This window comes from Acanthaster planci, linkage group LG19 (genome assembly GCF_054643075.1).
Source record: "Acanthaster planci isolate LZ-2023a linkage group LG19, COTS_SCS, whole genome shotgun sequence".
NCBI lineage: Eukaryota > Metazoa > Echinodermata > Asteroidea > Valvatida > Acanthasteridae > Acanthaster > Acanthaster planci.
The window spans coordinates 5,866,908-5,889,127 of record NC_141795.1 but is presented as its reverse complement, the minus strand read 5'-3'; the positions used below and the strand labels follow the sequence as shown (position 1 = coordinate 5,889,127).

At 40.3% G+C, this 22,220-nt stretch overlaps 2 protein-coding genes across 3 annotated transcripts in view; one reads left to right on the top strand and one right to left on the bottom strand.

Moving 5' to 3' along the window:
- Nucleotides 1–12,087, bottom strand: part of ghitm (growth hormone inducible transmembrane protein) — a 36,831-nt gene extending 24,744 nt beyond the window's left edge. Inside the window, exon 1 of the mRNA XM_022237186.2 lies at nt 11,957–12,087. The gene's annotated coding sequence lies outside the window, so the exon portion shown is untranslated. The remainder of the gene's footprint in view (nt 1–11,956) is intronic.
- Nucleotides 1–22,220, top strand: part of LOC110980476 (uncharacterized) — a 39,598-nt gene that overhangs the window by 2,971 nt on the left and 14,407 nt on the right. The window contains exon 1 of one of the 2 annotated variants that reach the window (XM_022237183.2): nt 12,187–12,364. The exons of the other annotated variant lie outside the window; for it this stretch is intronic. Within the exon in view, the coding sequence (XP_022092875.1) occupies nt 12,344–12,364 (21 nt within the window). The 5' untranslated portion in view covers nt 12,187–12,343. Of the gene's footprint in view, nt 1–12,186; nt 12,365–22,220 lie in introns of those variants that run through there. 2 annotated transcript variants of the gene reach the window in all.

Sequence of the window (22,220 nt, the reverse complement as noted above, 5' to 3'; positions counted from 1 at the left end):
TTTACACCTAAGAAGATTTCCTCTAAATATTTACGACACCATCCTGTTGATCATTAAACGTAGGAATCGTATTACTTATAGGTCAAAAGTCACATATATAGTTGGTAAACTTCACACGCACGGGTACCTAATTTCAATCTGATGGTACCGAAGTTCAACCTAATAGAGTTAGTTTACAGTGAATAATTCTACTTATGAAGTAGCACGGTAAAGGTTTGCCTCACAAAGACAACATTTTGCGTTTTCAACGATTGCACTTAATATGCAATTTCTTTTCAAGACGTTAAAAGTTAATGTATGTAACGGAGTTTTAACAACTCTAAAGAATGCTTGGCTGGTGACGGTGTGAGTCCTTTGTACATGTACATGTGGGGTACAGAGTACCGAAGTGTGACGTCATTTTGAACCAGAAAGTTTAGTCAGTGCAAACGAAGAGGGTTGCTTCACGAGCTGGTTCTTACGCTAATGCCTTGATTATCATGTGTTTGACGTATTAATTTCCGATACTCTAATGCCGTGAACCAACCTCTTGGCGGTATTAAGTCTGCAATTTTATGGTCCACTGGCACCCTATTGCTACAGCTGTGTGAAATTCTGAAAAGGTACCCTTTATTGCATTTTTTCCATTTATAACAAATGCAGACGTACGAGTGCTAATGAGAGTAGATATTCACCAGATATGATACAGATGTTTGAGTGGAAGGTTATGCCAACAACCGTAGGATGACCTTACAAAGTGGCAAAAATAATGTGGACACAGCATTAGAAAAAAAAAGCAATAGCTCGATTGCCTTTAGTGGAAAAAAGTCACCGTCTGTGAGTGTGTTAAATGCTGGAGGAGATTCGTTTTTCCTGGATGAAGACAGAATTCTTCTCAGATATATTAAAAGATACTTCTGACTGGAAGAGGCGCAGTGATATCTCTTGTAGATTTTTTTCCCTGTGCTACGGTTAAACGAGCGTGCTGCGGCGCCAAGTCTTGATAACATGATAGGCTTCTAGCAACCCCCTGACCATGACACGAATATCAATGACTATGTTTGCACTTCGGTCAAGCCAACGCATGACTCTGAAGGTAGTGTGAAATAGTGGAAATCCGTCATTAGTGAGAATTAAGCTTAACTATTAATGACATTGACAGTTATAGGTTTCGTGCTGCACGACAGAGCAGGATTGCATAATTTGTTTCGATATCACTTTCGATGAGTATATTCTTCTATCCAAGAATTTTCCTCACAAAATTATTCTTACAATGTATTCTCAATGACTGACTGTAACCAAAACGGCCTATCGAGAAAAAAAAAGCCAGTCTGAAGTCAAAGCGCTCGATAATGCACGGTAATCCTTTAGCATGAAATACACGAAAGTATCAAGAACGAAAACAAAACTAACGAAGCAAACAAGGACAGCAAATTAAGCAGGCTCGCAAGCTGCAGTGGTGTCGGAGGTCGACCCCCCCCGGCGCGCTGATGAGTTCTACTTGTTGTATACCAGGCAAGATGGGATGGAGGGGTACCTACCCCCTTACCTGTCCAATCCCTATACACACTCTAGACTATTGTTACCTAACACATCCCCCCTAAAGGTCTGTTAAGAATTCCTGAGATTCCGCTTAAACAATGACCGTCCCATATCTTGCTTCAAATAACTTGTTTTGCACTTTTGCGTTGGTGTCAAATTAAGAATGATAAGGTACAGTCGTGCTGGGTCCAAAGTGTACATAATACTTGACAAGCTGTCCTCTATGGATGAATCTAATAGGCCTATGTGGATAACTAAGCACTTTAAGATACAAAGGCGTCTTGTGGAAATGGATCCAGGTTTTGGATACTGCTTGAGTGGGGTATTTTATTCTTGGGAATGACTGCGTCGTTCTGTTGACGGTATATGTGTGAAAATAATTTACACTGTACGGCTTGGATGGGGTTTTACTTTCGTCAATTTCTGAAAAAAAAACGAAACCAAGAAAAACAATACGGGGAGAATCAACATACAAAAATGACAAAACTTATTAGTGGTCAATAATAATTCATGCATTAACAAAGCACAAAATTAATTATACAATGGTGTCCAAATGAACTATACAATAAGAAATTAAACTACAACGTGGTGGGCTGGAGGTACGTAATGATAAAAGGTGCCTCAGGCAGTGACCCACATCTGCTCATGGAGCACTGCCAGAAATTTAATTGTCGATGTTGAATAATCAGATCTGGGCAGAATTTATTCAGTATTCCCCAAATCTGCTTAAAAATAGCTTCTGCCTCATAACACGTCCTCAGTGACCTCAAAACAGACCAGATTCCCCGCCCTGTTTTGTCGCATAATGCTCGCATCAACAAGAGTCTTCCATTTAGGAAGTATCCAGCGCAAAATTGAAAATACCAGAGGTCAACACTGGCCTTAAAGCGGCCACGAGTATAAAAGGTCAATCAATCACTCAAGCATGCGTATCAGTGCATTACATTCCTTGCCATTGAGTTGCGCCCTCTATAGTGGTGCGAATTAGCTGTGGGACTTCTTCATATTCCACTCACAGCTCCAGTAACACCCAACAACACAATGGGGAGGACATTCGCAGAGAACAAGTCAGGTATAACTGATTATGAGCGTACGCAGTTCGCAGGGACCCTGGGATTTTCTCACCGTCAAGTCATTGAAAATCAATCAGCTCATGTATCCGAAGCAAATTGACACCTCAGTTTCACCTGTACTGTACATTACGGTCAACCCAACACAAGTGACACAGACCGCAGCACTGCTCTTTGGCACAATTTCACCGCCCCCTCCCCCAAAGGGGGAGATTGGGATTGTTGTGAAGCAACAGCTTATTGCCCCAACTTGAGTTTTGCATCTCCCGAGAATGCTTGTGAATTCTCCTCCCCCCAGTTCTCTGAAAGCAATGAGCATACAACCCTTCATGAGATTATTACGTGTAGTTAAGTCGAAGATAAAGACGATGTGAAATTTACATCATCTAATGCAATGGTCATTCGAACATCGGCTTTCTTTTCCGGCTGTTCATTCGCTGGGCACATGTAATCTTAGCATATAAATAGAGGGCGCTAATATATAATAAATACAGAGCTGTTTATAGACAGAGTTGCCACACGAGTGTCTGTACTGTGGAAACCAGAATGAACAACCGTAAGTTATTGTGGGCAGCCAATTTGGTTCCAAAGTCTGAAATTGACGCTACTCTCTCTATAAACAGTTCTGATACACACTGCAACGCGCGGACTTCATATCCTGCAATTCCTGAATCAGCACAGAGATCATTGAAGCCACCGGCGGCCATCTTACCTAATACAAAGGCATCAATAGTTACAATGGCATGCGAGCCTACCACCACTGATCTCTATTATAAAGGCTGGATAGGACATCACGTACAAAACGGGTCCCGCGTATGCGTGTTTTCAGGAGGGTGGATAACGAGCGTTGCGAATTTTGTTGCGTGCACCTTCAAACGGAGTTTTTCAAAAACTTCAATCGTCACATTTCGAAGAAAAACTGAATTATGCTCTTGGAATGGATGATACACTTAAAAAGAATAATGGTTGAGGTGTGCGCAGCAGTGAACTGCTGGAGATCGATGGTACGTCAAGTTTGGAAGAAGGAGCAGCTTTTGACATGTAAGTCACACTTTTTAGTTTTAGAAAGTTTCTTGTACTTTATAATGCTTGATTTCAGGCCTAGGCCTCTGGTCTGGTAAGAAATTTATGACAGTCTATCTAGCCTATCAGGCTTTGTATATGAGACTTCACTATATCGAAGTTGGGATCATCTGAAATATTACTTATTGGCAAAGGCGGTTTACAAAATAAAAAAATAATTTTCATCGTTTATTTTCCCCAGATTTCACCGGAAAAATCTCCAAAAAGGCCTACAGACGCACTGAACCCAAATCGTGTGACAGAAGGTGTGATATGAGTGACAAGAATTCTTCTTCAGGGCAGAGATGAAATCAAAATAAGAGACATTTCTGTTGAATGAAGTAACAAACAAGGAAATCAAAGTCAACACAACGAAACACACTTTGTCTAAATTATAAATTATTCATTCTCACTTAAAATTGACTGACCGTTTTCATTCCGGAAAGTCGTTGTTAAATGTAAATCTTTGGTCAGGTTGTGAACTCAAATAATCTGATTTATAAGTGTCTGTGATAAAAACGGCAGTAACATATTTACACTGGACTGCAATAGAAACTAGCCACTTTTGTCAAAGGCCACACATAAAAATTTACTCCATAGAAATAAACAATTTTTGTACACAGGTATGCTGCAAAACCCCTTACAAATCACATGCCCCAATGCAAGTGATTATCTTTATGACAAAGAAGAATTTGATATGCACAGCAACTTTTGTTCCCGAGCGGGAACAAAAGAGGGCGTGTTTTTAAATGAAATTGACATGCCCCGTTTGGTACTAACTCACCACATAGGCGCGCAAGTTTATGCGTGTTTAGGCGTCTTTCCATATGCGCGTCAACACATGCACCAAGCGTTATGTATCAAAATCACCCCCAGGCTGGGCGATATTGACGGCCGAACGCAACGCACACGTGTGTTATGTTAATGAAGTCGATTTTTGTGTCCATGGCAATGAGACGTATGTACGCAACGTATACGCAACGTAACCAAAAATGTACATAATGAAAGTTGCTTTTGACGCTGAGTACGCGCAAGCATTTATGCTGGAATAATGTAGTCTTCGCGTGCATGTCAAACATCTACAAGAACCCATTTAGAGAACTTCGCACCAGCCTGTCATTCTTTCGCCGGTGAAGGTGCACGTCAACTCAGGGCGGATCATATTATATATGGTGACTGATCTCCGCCAGGGATACACTTTTTTATTTTACAGAGTTATAACGCCCCATTTTAAGGCGAAATAACGCCCTAATTTCAGGCGTAACAAACACCCTTTTACAGTGTGATAACACCCTATTAAGGCGTTATAACGCCCTATTACGACGTAATAACACTCTACGGCGTCCTTGCAATAACACACGTGGCTCCGCTTATGCGCACAGTATTTGCAGTTACTGTGGCCATCCTTGGACGGTTCGAATCGTGCAAGGTATGCGATAAAAGCGCCGCATTTGGGCGTTATAACGCCATGATTCGGCGTTATTACGCCTCAAAAATAGGGCGTTATTACGCCGTAAAAGGGTGTTTAGTACTCCTGAAATTAGGCCGTTATTACGCCCTAAATTAGGGCGTTATAATGCCCCAATAGGATGCTATTACGCCTTAAAATAGGGCGTAATTATTACGCCGTAAATAAGGGCGTAAAAACGCCGAAAATAAAAAAGGGTATTCCTGGCGTAGATCAGCCACCGTAGATATGTCTGTGGGGTGGACAAGGCCGCGTCGCTGGAACAAGCTAAGTGACAGTAATTATCGTAGCGCGGCATTCAAGGTGTAACAATAGAATAGCCAATACTGGAAATAGTTCGATGTATTCCGCACTTTCGTTTACACCTTTTGTAAAATTGAAACTCGTAATACGATTTTCTTCAATTCAAAATGTATTGCAACAATTTAAGCACGAAAACGCCAAGGATAAAGCGAAGATTATTGAAGCTGCTCAAAATTATTGCTTGAGGTGACAGAAAACACAGTAGGCAGTCGACCTCATATGTGCACGAGGTACGGATTTTCCAAGAGAGTGCGATGGACGTCTATCGATAGTACACAGATGACTCCAAAACTACATGATACATGATTCAAGACTTCAACAAGTATAAAACGAATTTGAAAAACTTGAACCCATATCATTCCTAGATATACATTTCTTGCTTTGGTAATTTGCAGAGCCGACCTCTTAGTTTTCCTTTTGTTGGTCAAACCGATACTCGTTAACGTAACCAATCTGGGAGTGATCAGTTAGTTGGGCTGCATGTGCATCCAAGCTCAAGTTATTAAAATTCTTTACAAACAGATTAAAAAGCGTTGGTGATCGCCAGTCGTGGTTTCTTCCCACTTTCTGTCATTTAAAAAAAAAATATTTCAGCATATCAATGCCGGGGTTTAGAATGGAGCATGCGCTTAGAACGATGTATTAAAATTGATGATTGTACAACTCCGCTTTAGTCAATAGGGCAGGATATACTGTAAACAAATTAAGGTACAGTCGCTCTCGGGTTTATAAATTAACTTTGACATCTTAAAACATACCCGCTGAAATACGTAAAACATCAGTGCGCAAGAGTGTCCCAGTGGGCACACGACGTGTTAAAGACGTCTTTTTGTGGTCGTTATGTGGTCGTGTGTCGTAAAGTGGTCGTGACAAAAAAACGACGTCTTAAAGACGTCTTTTATCCTCGGTTAGAAACATTGCTCCAGCAACCATGACCACAAAAAAACATGACGTCTTTAAGACGTCGTTTTGCAGTCGTTATCGAATCATCGGTACCACACATACAGTGAAAGGAGAAAACGACGTCTTAACGACGTCTTTTTTTCTCTCTGTTTGAATCGTTTTCTTCAACAACCAATACATGAAACACACGACGTCTTTACGACGTCATTTTACAGTCGTTATCAAATCGTCAACATACAACAGAAAAAGATTTAGATAACTTTATGAAGATTTTGCACGGTGACTTTTGGTTTGTCTCGGATTTTGCCGGTTCTCACTCGGTTTCACCGCGGAAGGTCCGACAGAGCAATGGCATACAGTGTATTGCGAAATCCCGCCGGCGGCCGCAGGTGACTGTTCTGTTTGACTGTTCTCATCTATTCGTCAAGAGGGATGTGTGGGATAGCAATAGTGTGAATGTCCAGTTTACAGGGAAATTTTAACACTAGAGGAATTTCGAGTGTGGTTAAGTACACCTGCTTGTGATTTATTATTATTTGCAGTGGAACTGACCCTCAAGCCCCTCGTCTGATTTAAAATAACATGACGTTAAAATACCCCTACATTTAGAATGGATGAGGCTATTTTCTTTCATTGCCTGCTTGCTCGCAAGCGCGCAACGACTGGCTTCGAGCGTGTGCACCGCCCTACTATAGTGGCTCTGGCTTAGTCTTAGCTGGTTCCAGCCTTCCGAGCAGACTCTGAGCATGCCGACTGGAACCAGCGATGGCAAAGACTGAAGTCATGTCCAAAAGTCAAAACGGGCTTCCAGAACTACGGTTAGGTCTATTGACTTTGGCGTCTACACGTATTTCAAATGGAATAAAGATCTTCAGGTCAGGGAACCAGACTACTTCATAATTTTGTCCGTGCTTTGAATTAAGAGAGCTCGAGTACATGTACATGTACAAATATCGCTGCAAGCAGCTTGTCCGTTTCAAGAAGAGTAAGACAGGTTAGGCCCTTCCTTAAAAGGTAAGTGCTTATAAACTGTAATTCTGTTACGTATGGGCATTGTTGGTGAAGCAGAGGTCAGGCTTAAACGCAATAATTTTAATCCTCAACAGTCAACCGGGTTGGCCACGGTTGTTTCCTACCTCCATGGGTGGACCACAGACAGTGTTTATTCGTAGTCGTACGTAGACTCGCAGTCGTAGTGCAGTAAGGAGCATCTGGGCTTGCCACAGTGCCCATACTTCAGCGTCATCAAATATGGCAAATACTAACAGTGTCAATAAGTCTAATTTACCCTTTTAAGATTAAATGTTATACCATTGTATTAGTGAGACTAAACTGTGAAAATGTAATGGCAGTACATGTATGTGATGCAATGTACAATATTGGCCACTCGATGTAGACATGTTTGAGACAGTTGGTGGCAGAAAAATTCTTTTTCATTCTGAATCACAATGAACATGCGCACTTCAGCTCAGACGTGGTGTAAACAATGGTAGAGGACCGGTTTATTTACTGCCACCAAAGTCTTTATAGTTTTTACAAAAATAAATTGTCTTATTTGTCTAACATTTGCAGGAAGTGTTGCATCACGCGGCACAACAGTGTCTGCAGTAAGACAACGAATAGCGAAGTACTTAAAGCTTAGTATTCCTACCAGAGACAAACCAAGAGCCCTGAGTAATTCAGCAGGCATGCCCACCGGATAACTGTGCGACCAGTCTAGTGCATCAGATGACCTGTTTCCTGGCTGTTTCATATATTTCGGTGATATTTAACTAATGAGCATAAAGCCTATTTTTGTATTGGGTCTTATTTTAAACTTTAAACCTTTTGTTGTTCAAGTAAAATATGTACATTGTTTCTTCAGGTGTATTTCCTCAGGTTGAAGCAATGAAGGCTGTTTAAAGTACGGTTATAACAAAATTACACGTCTGATCGGTTTTTTTGGGGGGGGCATGGGTAAAATTGTTTGCAGGATTAAAACACGTACAATAATTTAAATTGTAACTGACTAGATCATCCTGTTCCAGGATAGTCTGTTTTCTAAAAATTTGACAAACCACTGCATGAGACAAAATTTTGTCCAAAAAGTGTTCAATATTTCCGTTTTTTAAAATTCTAAGCCAACTCGATTTGAATTGTCTTATTAGTACAAGCATACATCTTTTCATCAACTTATGTCTGTTTTTTTACCTCTCATAAATGCCATTACATGTACATCTAAAACGTATTTTACTAAGTCTTGCCTCGTTGGAAATGTTTTGTTCTGCCAAATATTCAGTTACATGGCTTATACTACATGTACATGTACTGTGTGCTTAATGTTTCCCATTCTTGCCTTGTCCGTAAAAGTAAAACCTTTTAACTGCTTTTATCCAGGAAGTGTAAACACAAGTGTACCTTGTTTCATCGTCACTTTGATCGTGCTGGGTGCAATTGTAATGGTCCCTCCAAAGCCATTGAATTTACCAGAAATATTATTGGTACATAATATTTGTGTAGACCACCAATTTCAGCAAAGTGTGCTAACAGGTTATTATAATATGAAGAATCAGAGTTAAATTAAAAAAAATTGTTTAGTTGTAAACAGTCGCTTCAGTCAAAATTTATTTTATAGCCAGGCAGCGTGTTAAGGCATGTGAACTTCTTTTTATCATAAAAAAGTAAAAAAAAAATGACTCGTTCAATGCAGATGTCTTTTTTCCTTGATATTTGATGGATAAAAGACGTCTTAATGCTGACGTCTTTTATTAGTCGCAATGTTGACGTCTTTTATTAGTCGCAATGTTGACGTCTTTTATCAGTCTCAATGTTGACGTCTTTTATTAGTCTCGATATTGACGTCTTTTATTAGTCTCGATGTTGACGTCTTTTGTTAGTCGCGATGTTGACGTCTTTTACTCGTCATAACGCTGACGTCTTTTTCTAGTCGGACCACTGACGTCGTTTACTTGTCAGGATGCTGACGTCTTTTGGCTTTGCATATACGACTCAAAAAAGACATTAATAAGACGTCAATATTAGACGTCTTTAAGACGTCATAACGACGTCTCGTGCCCACTGGGGTATGATTGGTGGCTTTAATTTTCGAGCCGTTCAGTCTGCATTCTGTCTTGTTCACAGTCTGGGGAAATTGGTATAATTAAGGCAGTTTCCAAGCAAGAACCATTCCCATTTGTTGAAAAATCCCCACGGACTTGACCCCTCAAAACATTGCGATTTTGAGGCCTTCGATATAGCGCCCCCTAAGAGTGAACGTTGAAGTCATACCAATAGCGGGCGCTATGGAAATAATGTTTCGGGGTGCAGCATTCCACCAAATGCCTGTATTTCTGCGCGCGAGGTCTTTATATTTTGTGATCCCACGGGGCTTTCACAAGAAGACAGGCCATAATCAGGAGGCATCATAGAAAAATGTCTGTAAATCTCGAATTTGGGACTGATAGTCTCCAGTTCAGGGTATTTCTTTCGCAAAAAGCCCCAAATTGCGGACCTATTTTGGAGCGGAGGCGTTCGGTTACATCAGAAATGAGCGCTTAGTTTTATTGCTATTTTGGGGGTATCTTTGTTCAAAGGCGAATAAAAAAATTTTCGTAGCTAACCCCCATGAAATTGAAACGAAAAGTGATCTTCTGGCCATAATCTTGAATTTCCAGTGAAAAACGGAGGCCAACCTCTTCTCGAGAGTCAACAGGCGGCGCTATTTCGGTCCGATTTTGTACTGTTTTGTATGGGCGCGTGTTGGGTGTAGTGCAGCCTTCGATCAGTATCTTGATCTCTATTCGGCTGATGCTATCCTTACGGATGCGTTACGTGACTTTTCGAATCCTTAGTGGGTGCAATTATTTTGAATAATAACACAAGGCAGTACTTCCGTTTGTGCCATGGCACGTGCCAACGAAATGTTCATGATTGATCATTATAGCTGCTCACAGGGCTTTGCAATGCCTGTATCTACCTATCAGAATCTTTTGTGAATGGTACCGTATTAACTTACCAGTATCCTAGCGATCACGGCAGCATGCAACTAGGACAAGCGTCAAATGACATGAGTCAGCACTCTGTGATAAATAATGCCATCGGAATGGGATCATACGCGTTCACAAAGGAATGTGGACAATGGACGGCTTAGGAAATCTACCACTGATTTCATTGAACCTATAAAGGAAACTCGACAAATGATTGCCAGTGAATTTATTTGACTTTCTCCTCCGTTTTTCGATTTTGAATTATTGCATTAGCAATTGTCTTTAATAACTACCATGCACATTGTTTGAATAGCCAAAGAACAAAAAAAAAAAAAAAAAACAAGATTCATGAGGGCATGCTATAGAGTATCGAAGTGTGACGTCACTGTAAACCAGAAAGTGTAGTCCTAGCGAATGGAGTACGTGCGCGTGTTGATTTACGCGCTGATTCTCGCCAATACACAGTTGTGCGCGTGACGTAGTCATTTCGGCACTCGAGTACAGAAGTGTGACGTCATTTAGAACCAGTAGATGCCGTACATAGTGCATTCCACCAAATCGTTGTATTTCTGCGCTATTTCGGTCCTATTTTGCATTGTTTTCTTTGTGCGTATATTTGGTGCAGCGCAACCATTGATCTCCATATAATGGAGATCAATGAGTGCAACCTACGAACGAATGGAGTACGCGCGCGCGTTGGTTCACGCGTTGGTACTAATATATTGCTAATGCCTTTTACACACATAAGTGTGCGTGTGACGTTGAGTACTGAAGTGAATACTTCACACGCACAATTAGTGTGTGAAAAGCTTCAGCGCGAGAAGCAGCGCGTGAACCAAAACGCGTGCGTATTCCTTTCGTGTGCGCTACTCTTCCTGTTCTAAATGACGTCAAACTTCGGTTCGTAAGTGTGACGTCACTACAGTTTAAACCACGCCCACTGCACATAGAGTTACATGCATTGATCGCCGTTTATATGGAACCGGAAGGTAACGCGCAACTTCAGCAATCGCCCAACGGGAACCTGCAAATTCCGGCGCTTCTGCCTTTGTGACGAAGTCAATTATGAACCATTTGTGCATTGGTCCATAAGGAAATAAGATTTACCCAGTGGGTTTGTTGTGCTTGAGGACTAAACGCTCCTGATATTGCTGAACTGTAACGTAGGTATATTAATATCATAGGCCCTAAACTTTGTAGACCGTAGGGCCTTCAGCATAATGCACATATATACTTCGTGCGTATTGCTGTTTGAATAAGTCATTGCGAATTTGAATTTGTTATTTGTCATGGATGCAGATTCAGTGTCTCAAAACTTGTAGATTTATGCTGTCTGCAAAAATTCATCTACTGGATTTTAAAGAGGAATGGTAACAAAGTAAACACTGCAAACCGTGAGAAAAAAGAAGAGGTGGTATATTTCGTTTTAATTTTTTTGATGTCATTTTATAAATATAATTAATTACTGTTGAAAGGGCGATTCGTTGTGAGACACTGAATTCAATGGAATTGCAGTGTGTTTTACTCTCCAAACCTGACTAAGGGGCAAAACCATGCTCCTAAACACGCGCAAACACACACGAATGTCTTAAAGGGATGCTTTTAAGTGCGAAATGATAAAAGAAAAAGACAAGGATTGTGAGAGACTAGAGATTTACACTTGCCTATCGGGGACGCTTCCATTTCGTGCTCTCTCTCTATCGTCGTTGGTGCGAATATGTGATGAGATGTAGTGCTTAAGAGGAGGTTGCGAAGCGAACGACTGGCTGGGTCATATACATGAGTAATCAAGGCAGACGCACGTGCACCACACAGACGTTTAATTTTTCAGTAGCACGGTTTGATAGAGCCGCGTGTTCGGTCGACGAGTGTCATTTTAGTTGGGAGAGAGTGCAGCGGATGGCTTGCGTGCGGTGTGATGTTCGGTCTCGTCGTGTGTGACTGTGAGCACACGTGTGTGTTGTCACTGCCGAAAAACAAGACAAAATACCAATGTGGCTCCTGTTTGAGTAGGAGCGGCGCTCATGCATTGATAGAGTGAAACATTCAGCATGCAGAAGGCTCGATTTAAGGTGAGAGTTTCTTGCATCGTCTAAACTGACTCTATCGACAAGATGCTTTTGCTAGTTAGTGTAGGATCTGATGGAGAATTGTAACAGTGTTGGCATTATTTTTTTTAAAGAAGAATGATAGCGCAACAGTGTCTCTGTGTTGATGTTAAGACTAGCATTTTTAGGTTTTTTGCTGGCTGTTGAAATGACCGACTTGACCCAGCAAAAAAAAAAAAAGTACGACTGATAAGCATCAAGGGGTGGTTGAAGTGCTTGCTCTTGTAGACCTATGCCAAAATACTTAGAAATCTTAATATTTTCAATTTGGGAGAACCCCCAAATGTGACCCACTCTGTGAATATGAGTCTCAAGTCGCCAGAGCCACTTTGGAGTAAAAAGTCCCTTAGAATAATTTTGTAGAGTGTAAGTCACTAGGAACCCACAACATTTTTCACCATGGAGTATTCACTTTCATCAGGATGCCAAACTGATTGATACATCAAACAAAAACCTCAATTTGTTCTTTTCAATACAAATGAAAACTCAAAAAGTGGCTTTGGTGACTAAGACTCATTTTCACAGAGTGGGTCACAAATTTGGTCTGTCGCCTTCATCTGTTAATACGCATGCCTAAAGAAGATTTTTCCAAGGAATTCTATTTCCCGATACCACAGTCAGGTGTAAAACACCGTGTTTTGGGCTGTAAAAAGACATGCGAGACCAAACAATTTCATGGTGAGACACAAGTGTGGATACGTGACCATACGAGTAACTATAAGTGTGGATTTTGCATGGAGAAATTTGAGAAGTTCATTAATCCACTGCCCAGCTATTTTAAATGAGGGGTACAATGACATCAGAGATTTCAATTTTACTATTTTTTTGAAACTGTAAATTGTGTTAATCTAGGATAGTCGTACTGCTAAACACAGTGTTTCGTCGAAACAAACTAACTGTCCGAGGAAAACTCCACAAGTGTGCTACATTCCTCACCCATAGGAAACGAAATGGGGGGGGGGACTAAAACTAAAACTGAATTTTGATGAAAGGAGTATGGATTCTTGCAGGTGGGGCTACACACATATTTGAAAGGGTTGTAAACCTGCATACCCATCCCAATTAGAGCCACACCCACTTTACTTGGATGAGGTGCAAGAAAATTCGCCAGAGGCATATTGCGCTTGAGTATGTTGAGAAAATGCATTTGCTTTCGTCGCTGCATCAAACACGCTGTCTCAGTGCAATGTTTTGACACCAATAGCTGTAAAGCCCACGCGAATCATAATTTACAACACGCGACCTGGGCAACCACTAACTTTGCTGAGGTTCCCGTGGATATTAAGACGCAACTTAATTGCCTTTTCGATACATTCTGCACTCTGCGCCGTTTTGAGGATGAATTTCATTCTTGTCTACTGTATCCAACCAGATGAAATTTTGCAGCTTCGCGCCACACACAATATTGGTCTCTGTACTATCCAACGGTGTGAAACCAGGCCGTAATTAGGGCACAGGCATTGGAGTCACGAACGACCCTAGTGGGGATGGGAGTGGGGGGTAACACGCTAACCATAAGGTAATCAGCAGATTGCATTGACTTCGGGGGATGAGTTTTGGAGGTCAAGAGGGAAGAGGTTTCAGGTTTGAGAGATGATGGGCCAGTTCTGACGTGGGGCTCGGAGTATAATCGTCCTTACGGCAACGCCGAGGACGAATCAGCAATGGAGCATATAAGATGTGGGCAGTAGGGAGATTAAAATGGTCGCACAAGGTTAGAGGGTACTTCTGATCAGGCTGTACTACATTAGCCCCTCCTCTTAGAAAATTGGTCAAATTGAATATTTAGCACCGACCATTCTTTTTTACTAGCAAGCTTAATAATAACGTTTCTCTAAATATTTCGATTAAGTACATATATAACAAGTTAACCCACAATATAGCATGAAAAAAGCAAGCACAAATTTTTTTACTCCACTATACCTCACAAAATTTGCATTAACTTTCGCGTGGTGGTGTACACAAGCATGTGAGCCTTTTTTCCATTGGAAACCCTTATGAAGAATAGAGTTTTTGGCCTTTGGGCTTATAATTTGGGTCTCGGATCTGTCGAACGTTTCGGTAAAAATTCCAAAATAACAGCCTATGACCTTTTCCCAATACGGCAAAGCGCTGAATCATTGATGGGTGTTTTATATACAGACTTGTGTAAACCAAAGAGTGTGGTTCTCATAATTCTTTCCAGCATTATCATAATATATTCTAACCACGCAGAGCTATTTTGCTTTTAATGCAATTTCAGGAACAACGACAAGTGACAATGCACGGAGTCTCATTATGCCACACACGCGATGTTCGTGGACTGTATAAAATATAATATTGTACAATATTTTATTTATTATTCATACTTATATGTAGATTTATGTGGCATTATTCTCTGAGGCCGAATCGGATATATAACTTCAACTGGTTAAATATCAGAGTTGATTTGCTGCCAAATACGGCATAGCTTTCATATCGGTACTTATACTACTATAACTGGGTGTAAAACCGGCACATTCAACTTAATTTCACGATACAACAAAGCTAAGATGAGAATTCCACAATAAGTGAGAACACATTTCGTATGATTAAAAATCAATTAAGCCACAGCAGGAGAAAAAGGGTAAACAGAAAGATAATACTGACAACATGCTACAGTGGCAAAATAGAAAATAATATTATGCAAAGTATTAAGTGAAAAAGAAGAAGAGGCAGTGGATTTCAATGAAATTGACAAGAACTGAAAACAGCAACATGGCGTTACAGAGGTTTAAACTTTAGAAATATAGGGTTTCGATTGGCTTGTTCTATTAAAAAGCACGATCATGGTGTCTCAGTCGAACATGCAGATACGGAACAGTGAGATTTAATGGGAAGTAACGTGCCATCAAAATGACAAATTACCATGGAAACCAAAGGTCGAATTTATTATCAACTGATTACCACTGAAATTTCCACACCAGTGTTTGTGAGCTGTACAGTTCAAGATTAAAAAGAATGGGAAAACTGGTTTCGGATTGCAGACGAGACAAATGCAACGAAATGTAAAATTGAAACCGAACTTCGGCCTCTATGAGGTAAGCACTGCCGACGAAAATTATCCGTTGGTTTTCATTCAAAATGATTACATGTATTAAAAACGTGAAGCTATCTATTGTCATCTGTGACGAATCGAACTGCTTGATCATGTTAGGGCTTCAGTACACTTCATAATAATGTCAAAATTTGCAATTGTGAACTTGGCGTTTTAAAATAATCTACCGCAATGCCGTCGTTATAATACTGTTAATTTCTAGCAAGGAAATGTGGTACCAGCAAAATATCCCACATACGAAGGCCAAAGTGGCGTCGTCAATTAGATGAATTACCCGAATGATAAATACTTTCCTTGAATCAGCCAAGCTTTCCAAACCTTGAAGCTCTAACCATAATTTACTGCAGAATAACAAGTCCTGGTGCTTCAGGACATTTTGTCCTTTATTTCTAAGAATATTGTTCCTGTTCATTTTCTGATTTGATGAATGAAGGTTGAGTAATCGAGGGTACTCAGCCAGACGTTTTCTCTCTGCTTCGTGGGAACATGATTTGGAGGTAGAGCACAAGCTCGCATGACTTTGTACCGGTATGGTATTATGTATCCTGTCGCGAAAAAGTAGGTCCTTAATTGGCATTTATTTATATAATTGACTCTTCCTAAAGTTTGTATACCCTGAAAAGTTAACTTCGAAATTCAGCCAGCCTGCTTTTATTGGTTACTGTTTGGTATCAGAACTTCAAAGTATTAGTATTTTTTGTTCTTGTAATAAAACAGTTTAGCTTAATTTATATTTTTGTTCCAAATTTAGTGAGTCATTATTTGTAGCGAATAATAAGGTGGAACTGTTCGCTTATTAGCTTTAATTAATACGTGCAATTACCTTTGATTATGAAAATCGATTCTCTTCCTGTGCACCTGCAGCGTTTGTAGAATTCAGCTTACAATTAGGCTCATAGTTTACAAATTAGTATTGCCATAACTGCGGTCAACAAATAAAAAATATTCAGTAATATTTTCTGAAACTGGTCACCAGTAAGGTTAGGGCTGCAATGGCGTATCCAGCTCTTGGTGTGTGTGTGTGGGGGGGGGGTCAAAAGCAAGTGCATTTGTGGGCTTATTCAACATGATAATGGGGGAGAAAAATATAGCCTAATTATTTAATAAACAAAAATACCAATTAGTTTCTTTCCTACTCACCTCAGCTGAACAAAAATAAACAATGAAATTTAAAAAAATCCGTCCAGTGGTGGTGGGGGTGGGGGTATGTTTCCCCCCTTCCCTTCTCCTGCAGCATACGCTAATGTAGGGCTGTGAATAATAACATGCCTCTATCTTTGGTAGACTATTGATGTGAGTCTACTTTCCTGAAATAAACCATGCAGCCCAAGTAATGCTGGAAGGAGTTTAATCCATACACTTCGAAGTAGGACAAATTCATGAATGAATATGCCGACGTCTAGGGGCCACAGTACCTTTTGCCTGAGATTTGATTAAGACAGGACAAATCTTGTTACTTTAGGTTATGGAGAATGGCTGGTCAGTGTGGAAATTTAGAAGCCTTGTGCACGGTATGCGGACTGAGATACGAAGACTGAAACTAAACCTATGGCTTGAGGCAATGCTGAGATAAGGCCTTACCTATGGAGGTCTGGCCGTATATTTTGTTTAATATAAGCAGCAGGCTTTAAGTGAATGCTTAATATGCGATGGCTTATGTCCCAAAGTGGTTTTAAATTAATAAGACATAGCAATTGCAATACTGCTATTGAGTTTCACATGTGTGACAAGGTTAGTTTGGGGGTTTCAAATTTGGTTTGCAAAATTAAATGCCGTCACCTTTAGTCGGGAATTGTAACGAAGATTCATCTGATCGACTCCTACTCACGAATTAAGAATGCTCCTTACGCAAGCAAAATTAAATGGAAAGCGTAGTGACGCATGGTGAATGACTGGATTTAACGTGGCAGCCTTGTCAATAAAATTGGGCATAAGGTGGATAGAATAATACAATTCAGTTTTATCAATAAAAATGGGTATAAGGTAACTTAAGCAGAATTGGTGTAGTATCCGATTGACAGAAAACAACGTCCGAGTCCTGTGTTTAGGGTTGTGGGAGCTTATAAGGCTCGCAACGAACGTGGCCGTACCCAAATCTTGAATCTAGGGCTATGTCTTGGTCTTTACTGGTAGCAGTACAAGGTGACAACTAACGTAGCCGTATCCAAATCTTGTGTCTAGAGTAAGGTCTAGGTCCTTGCAGGATGCGGAATGCCTGGCACGTCACCATAAGAAGCTCTGGACACGGATGCTCGTCTGTAAACTTAAGAGGGAGCAGTGCATCCTAACAACGATAACAAGTGAGATGTGCAAACGATCCATTCTCACCAAATACAAAGAATACCGTGAAAGTTGACAATTTGCCTTACACCAACAGAAAAGTAGGCACATTCTGCAGTTTCTTTGTAGCATCTTGGTAGGGGCCGGAACTATTCAAGCATGTACGTTGAAGATGTTACCTCGCAAATCATCTTGTAATATTATCTAACGTTAAATCAATGTAAATCAAATAAGTGGAGGCAATAGCGTTATGAATGTTCTGATGCAGGAAACCACTTTCTCAAGCTAAAGATGATGCATTCCGATGTCCAGAGGATTCATTACCCCCCATCTTCCGAGTTGTTGAGGATGTAATTTTCCGCTTGGCTGGTTAGGTCTATTTCTGCGGAAGATCTGGCTCCGTCTTACTTTCGATCTGATTAACGCCCCCGGTCAAAGCTGTCAGCGGGAATTATACGTCGTTTTACGCCTTGGTAAACCATATACTAGCCATTATTTGACTGAAGACGCAGAACAAAAAGAAGAAAGGGTTTCATTTCAGTAATAGCCAAACAATTTCGGTTCCTGGTGACAGGTCTGCTTACACACTAGATTTCATTGAGGGAAAACTGAAATCAATTCCTATAATCAACGGCAACAAATCAAACATTGCATTATAGGTACATTGTACTGGAGCTAGTCTATCAATCGGTCGCTTATGCAACGTCTCAATGCGCCTTTCTTTGAAGCATATACTCCTGCCCTTCCACAAAAATCTCTTGAATCAAAGTCGTGTTGTGTTTATGGGTAGAACTCAAGTCGTTTCCGTAGGAAGTTGTTTCAACTGTAAGGATATCCATCGTATAGTTTCCAACCTTGGATCTCTGACCATACTCCTTACACATGTAATTAAAGTTCTATGCTTAATTATTGCGCAACTGATTTATATATGCTATTGAAATGGAGAAATTGATATCACCATTTGCTATGTAACCCTAGGCGTCGATAACTGTTAACGTGAGATTTGAAGTAGCAAAATAATTCTTTCAGTTGAGTCGATATTCGAATCTGTTAATGGGGCTGGTGCTTTAAAATAAACAGAAAATAGTTATTAATAGTGATCAAATAAATATAAATTTAGTAAACGAATGTACGGAACAAAAAGTTGTAAATATTGTACACATGCATGTGTAAATGCTATACAAAAGATGCAAATGACATTGCACAGACTTAAGGTCAACCGGTTGTTGTTCCTCTGTGCTGTGAGTTTTAATTAGTTTTTCCCAAAAAAAAAAGCATGACAACGTAAACTCGGGTGTGCACTAATTAGAAACACAAACTGACATTTACAGAGACAAGCCAAACGAAAAACAATTAGATCCGTGGGTGGGACAAACAGGTGTTTGAAGATACCAAAACGACTACCGCACTAATGGACTAGCTGTGTTTGGAGAAGGTCGGTATAATTATGATGGGGATTCTCGATCAAGTTGGCCTAGGTCAAGTGATGACGATGTTTGCTGATTTCTAAGAAACTCTGGGCTTGCTGTCGGCTATCTTGCAGTGCATTGACAGACGATGATGAGCTGAATTTTTAGTTTCAAGAAGTTTCAGTCCTGCATGAAACTTTTAAATCTAATATTTAGACAATCTTCATTTAAATGCCAAATATTTCATACATCTATATCGGTCCTAAACAGCTCAACCCATAAAACATGCTTACCTCAACGAAACACGGCATCCAAATTTATGAAACAAATGAATTTAACAGAAAGAATTCGAATTAGATTGAATTCGTATTAACAGGTTGTTTCTGCCGTAGTTAAGTAATTGCGGTAGTACTTTTGAGAAGAATGGAGGCAGTGTCCATTAAAAGACCGGGTCCGTGAACCATCCCAACTGTCCTATCATCCACACTCCTTCTTTATCAATCAATTAGGGAAGATCAGCCTGCGAGGAAAGCCACCTTTACTGTGTAATGTACGGTATTATTGACCTTGTTTTTACCCACAGCTATAATTTTGCTGAAAGGAAACTCCTTCGGTGTCTCATATTTTGCTTCTTGACATGAAACTCAAGCAACGGCTTGAAAACTATTCCTACATGTTAATAACACGGGAAACATTGAAGTTGATGCAAAATTTACAGAAAAGAAAAAAAGGGTACACAAGCATCTGAAATAAGTAGCATGTTCGTCGTAACAGGCAAACTAATCAAAAGCGCCAGAGTGAGCACGTGGTTTGGGGAGATTTAGAGTCTATTACGGTAAAACTGGTGAAATTCCAGGATGCTTGTTCTGACGTGGGCTATGGTGATGTTTAACATGATGATTAATTCCAGGCGGTGTCTTACCGCTAGAATTACTTGAAAACCTTTACCTCAGACGAGGAAAAGCGTCAGTTTCCCCGGAAGGTCTCTCAAAAAGCCGCACGTGACACGAAGTTAACGTGATCCTGCGACAGATATGAAGCCGGCTCAAAGGTTTATGGCTATGGATACAGAATGCAGATTGGAAAATGCCTGTGGCCATAGAGAGCTATCTACCTACGACGAGAAGAGAGAGGCACCAAACCTCCAATGAGTGTACAGCTAGAATGGATCAATCGATCTGTCGGGAAAGTTTACACAAAGACAGGCAGTAGTGAATTAAACTAACGATGCATAGCATGGTACTTGGTGAATGCAGTGACAGGATAAGAACACATACAGGCCAGGCCTATACAAGAAAAAATAACTTGTGATTATAAAAAATTAATATTAAGTTACATTGCGTGAACATTGCACTCTAAGACGAGCTTCAAGTGCCACACATTGCCTTCCAAATCGTTATAATTATCCACAACAAAGATCCACATTTCTTTCTCAAATACATCTGCGGCTCATATCACCGCAAATTTTAAAATTATATAAGTTTCGAAACAAGACGAGAACAAAAAGCGAAAAGGACAATGATAAACATTTCAAAACCAACAAGCCGGAAGAGAAAAGGTGTTTAGGGGAATCCGTCACACAGTGGATACAGTAGCTCAGTCATTTTTTTTTCACGGCAACTCGACACTAGAAATGCAATTAAATTAACAACATACTACCATTTTGAGGTGAATTTAGTGCATGTAGACGCCTTTTACGAAGAAGTAGTCAACTGATATGAGACACTCAACAAACACTCGATTCGCGAAGGTTGGAGCAGAATATGCAATCAACCTAATTCGGAGACAGAACAGACATAGTAACACATAACATGCACATTTGACAGCAGAAGCCCGCCGCCATTATCCACTCTTGACATTCAGTGCGGCTCATTCATATCCCGGTAACAGAAACACACATGCAGAGAGAGAGAAAATCATTCATAAATTCGACCTTTGTCTGCCGCCCTGTCGTCCTGGAAAAAAGTGCCGCCGGGTATAAAGCACTTAACATCACGACGAATTGAATGCAGCGGATCACTGAATGTATTGTATGTGTCGATGTAAGATATCCACCTCCTCATATCAACAGAGCTTTGGTCGTTATTTCAAATACCATGATACTAAAGTGCAGCTCAGTGATTCTGTACATGTACCTCATGTTGTGGGATAAGATGTACACAGATAAATTCAGAACGCAAGCCAGTTTTGATATGCCAGGGTCGGGTGTAAGGCACAAAAGCTATTTGCTTCAGTTCATGTATGCTACAATATCAGCTCTTAAAAATAACAGATGAACATTCTGGATTTTCTTGTCTTTTATTAAAGGGATAAAAACATTTGGGGGGAAGACATGCACAGAGCCATAGGCTGCAAAGGTTGAAATTCGTTGAGAATTACCAAGTCTGATTTATTGTCCGTGTTTTATGTACACCTACAGCTAGACGTTTGTCAAATCACCAGGCGGGCTTGTCCCTGTAATTAGGCCACGATCGCTCCGAAGTCGTAGTTACGCTGAATCGGATATTACCCATGTGAAGTAAACGGAGAGCTGGCATATGCAATGTAGTCTGTTTCTAGGGATCCGTAATTTTCGAGTAAATGTTACCCTGACCAAACTTGACACCTGTGACATTTTGCCAGTGATAGATTTGACTCAGTCTCACACCAGAAACAGTACACCCGTGGAAACTTTACCGCATCCTTCTCGTGAATGCAACAATACACCAATGCACTAAGTTGACGCGTGAGAATCCAGAATAAGCAGACTAAAAAAAAATAAATTTGAAATTTTTTTTTTCGTAGATTATCGAAGCAGTTCTGGTGCGTCCGTGAGAAACCTTGTGCAGGCACATCTGTTATATATTTTTTTTACTTTAATGTCCCCAGTCTACAAAGTGAGACAAACACTGACTCAAGCAAGTCATCAAAAATTGATGGAATCTTGACGTGTGCCCGTGTAAACGATACGGAGATAATCACCCGAGGCTGTGAGGCGATTGAGTTGAGTCATAAGTTATCAATCATTTAATCATGTCCTTCATAAATGAATGTAATTATGATGAGATGGCTGACG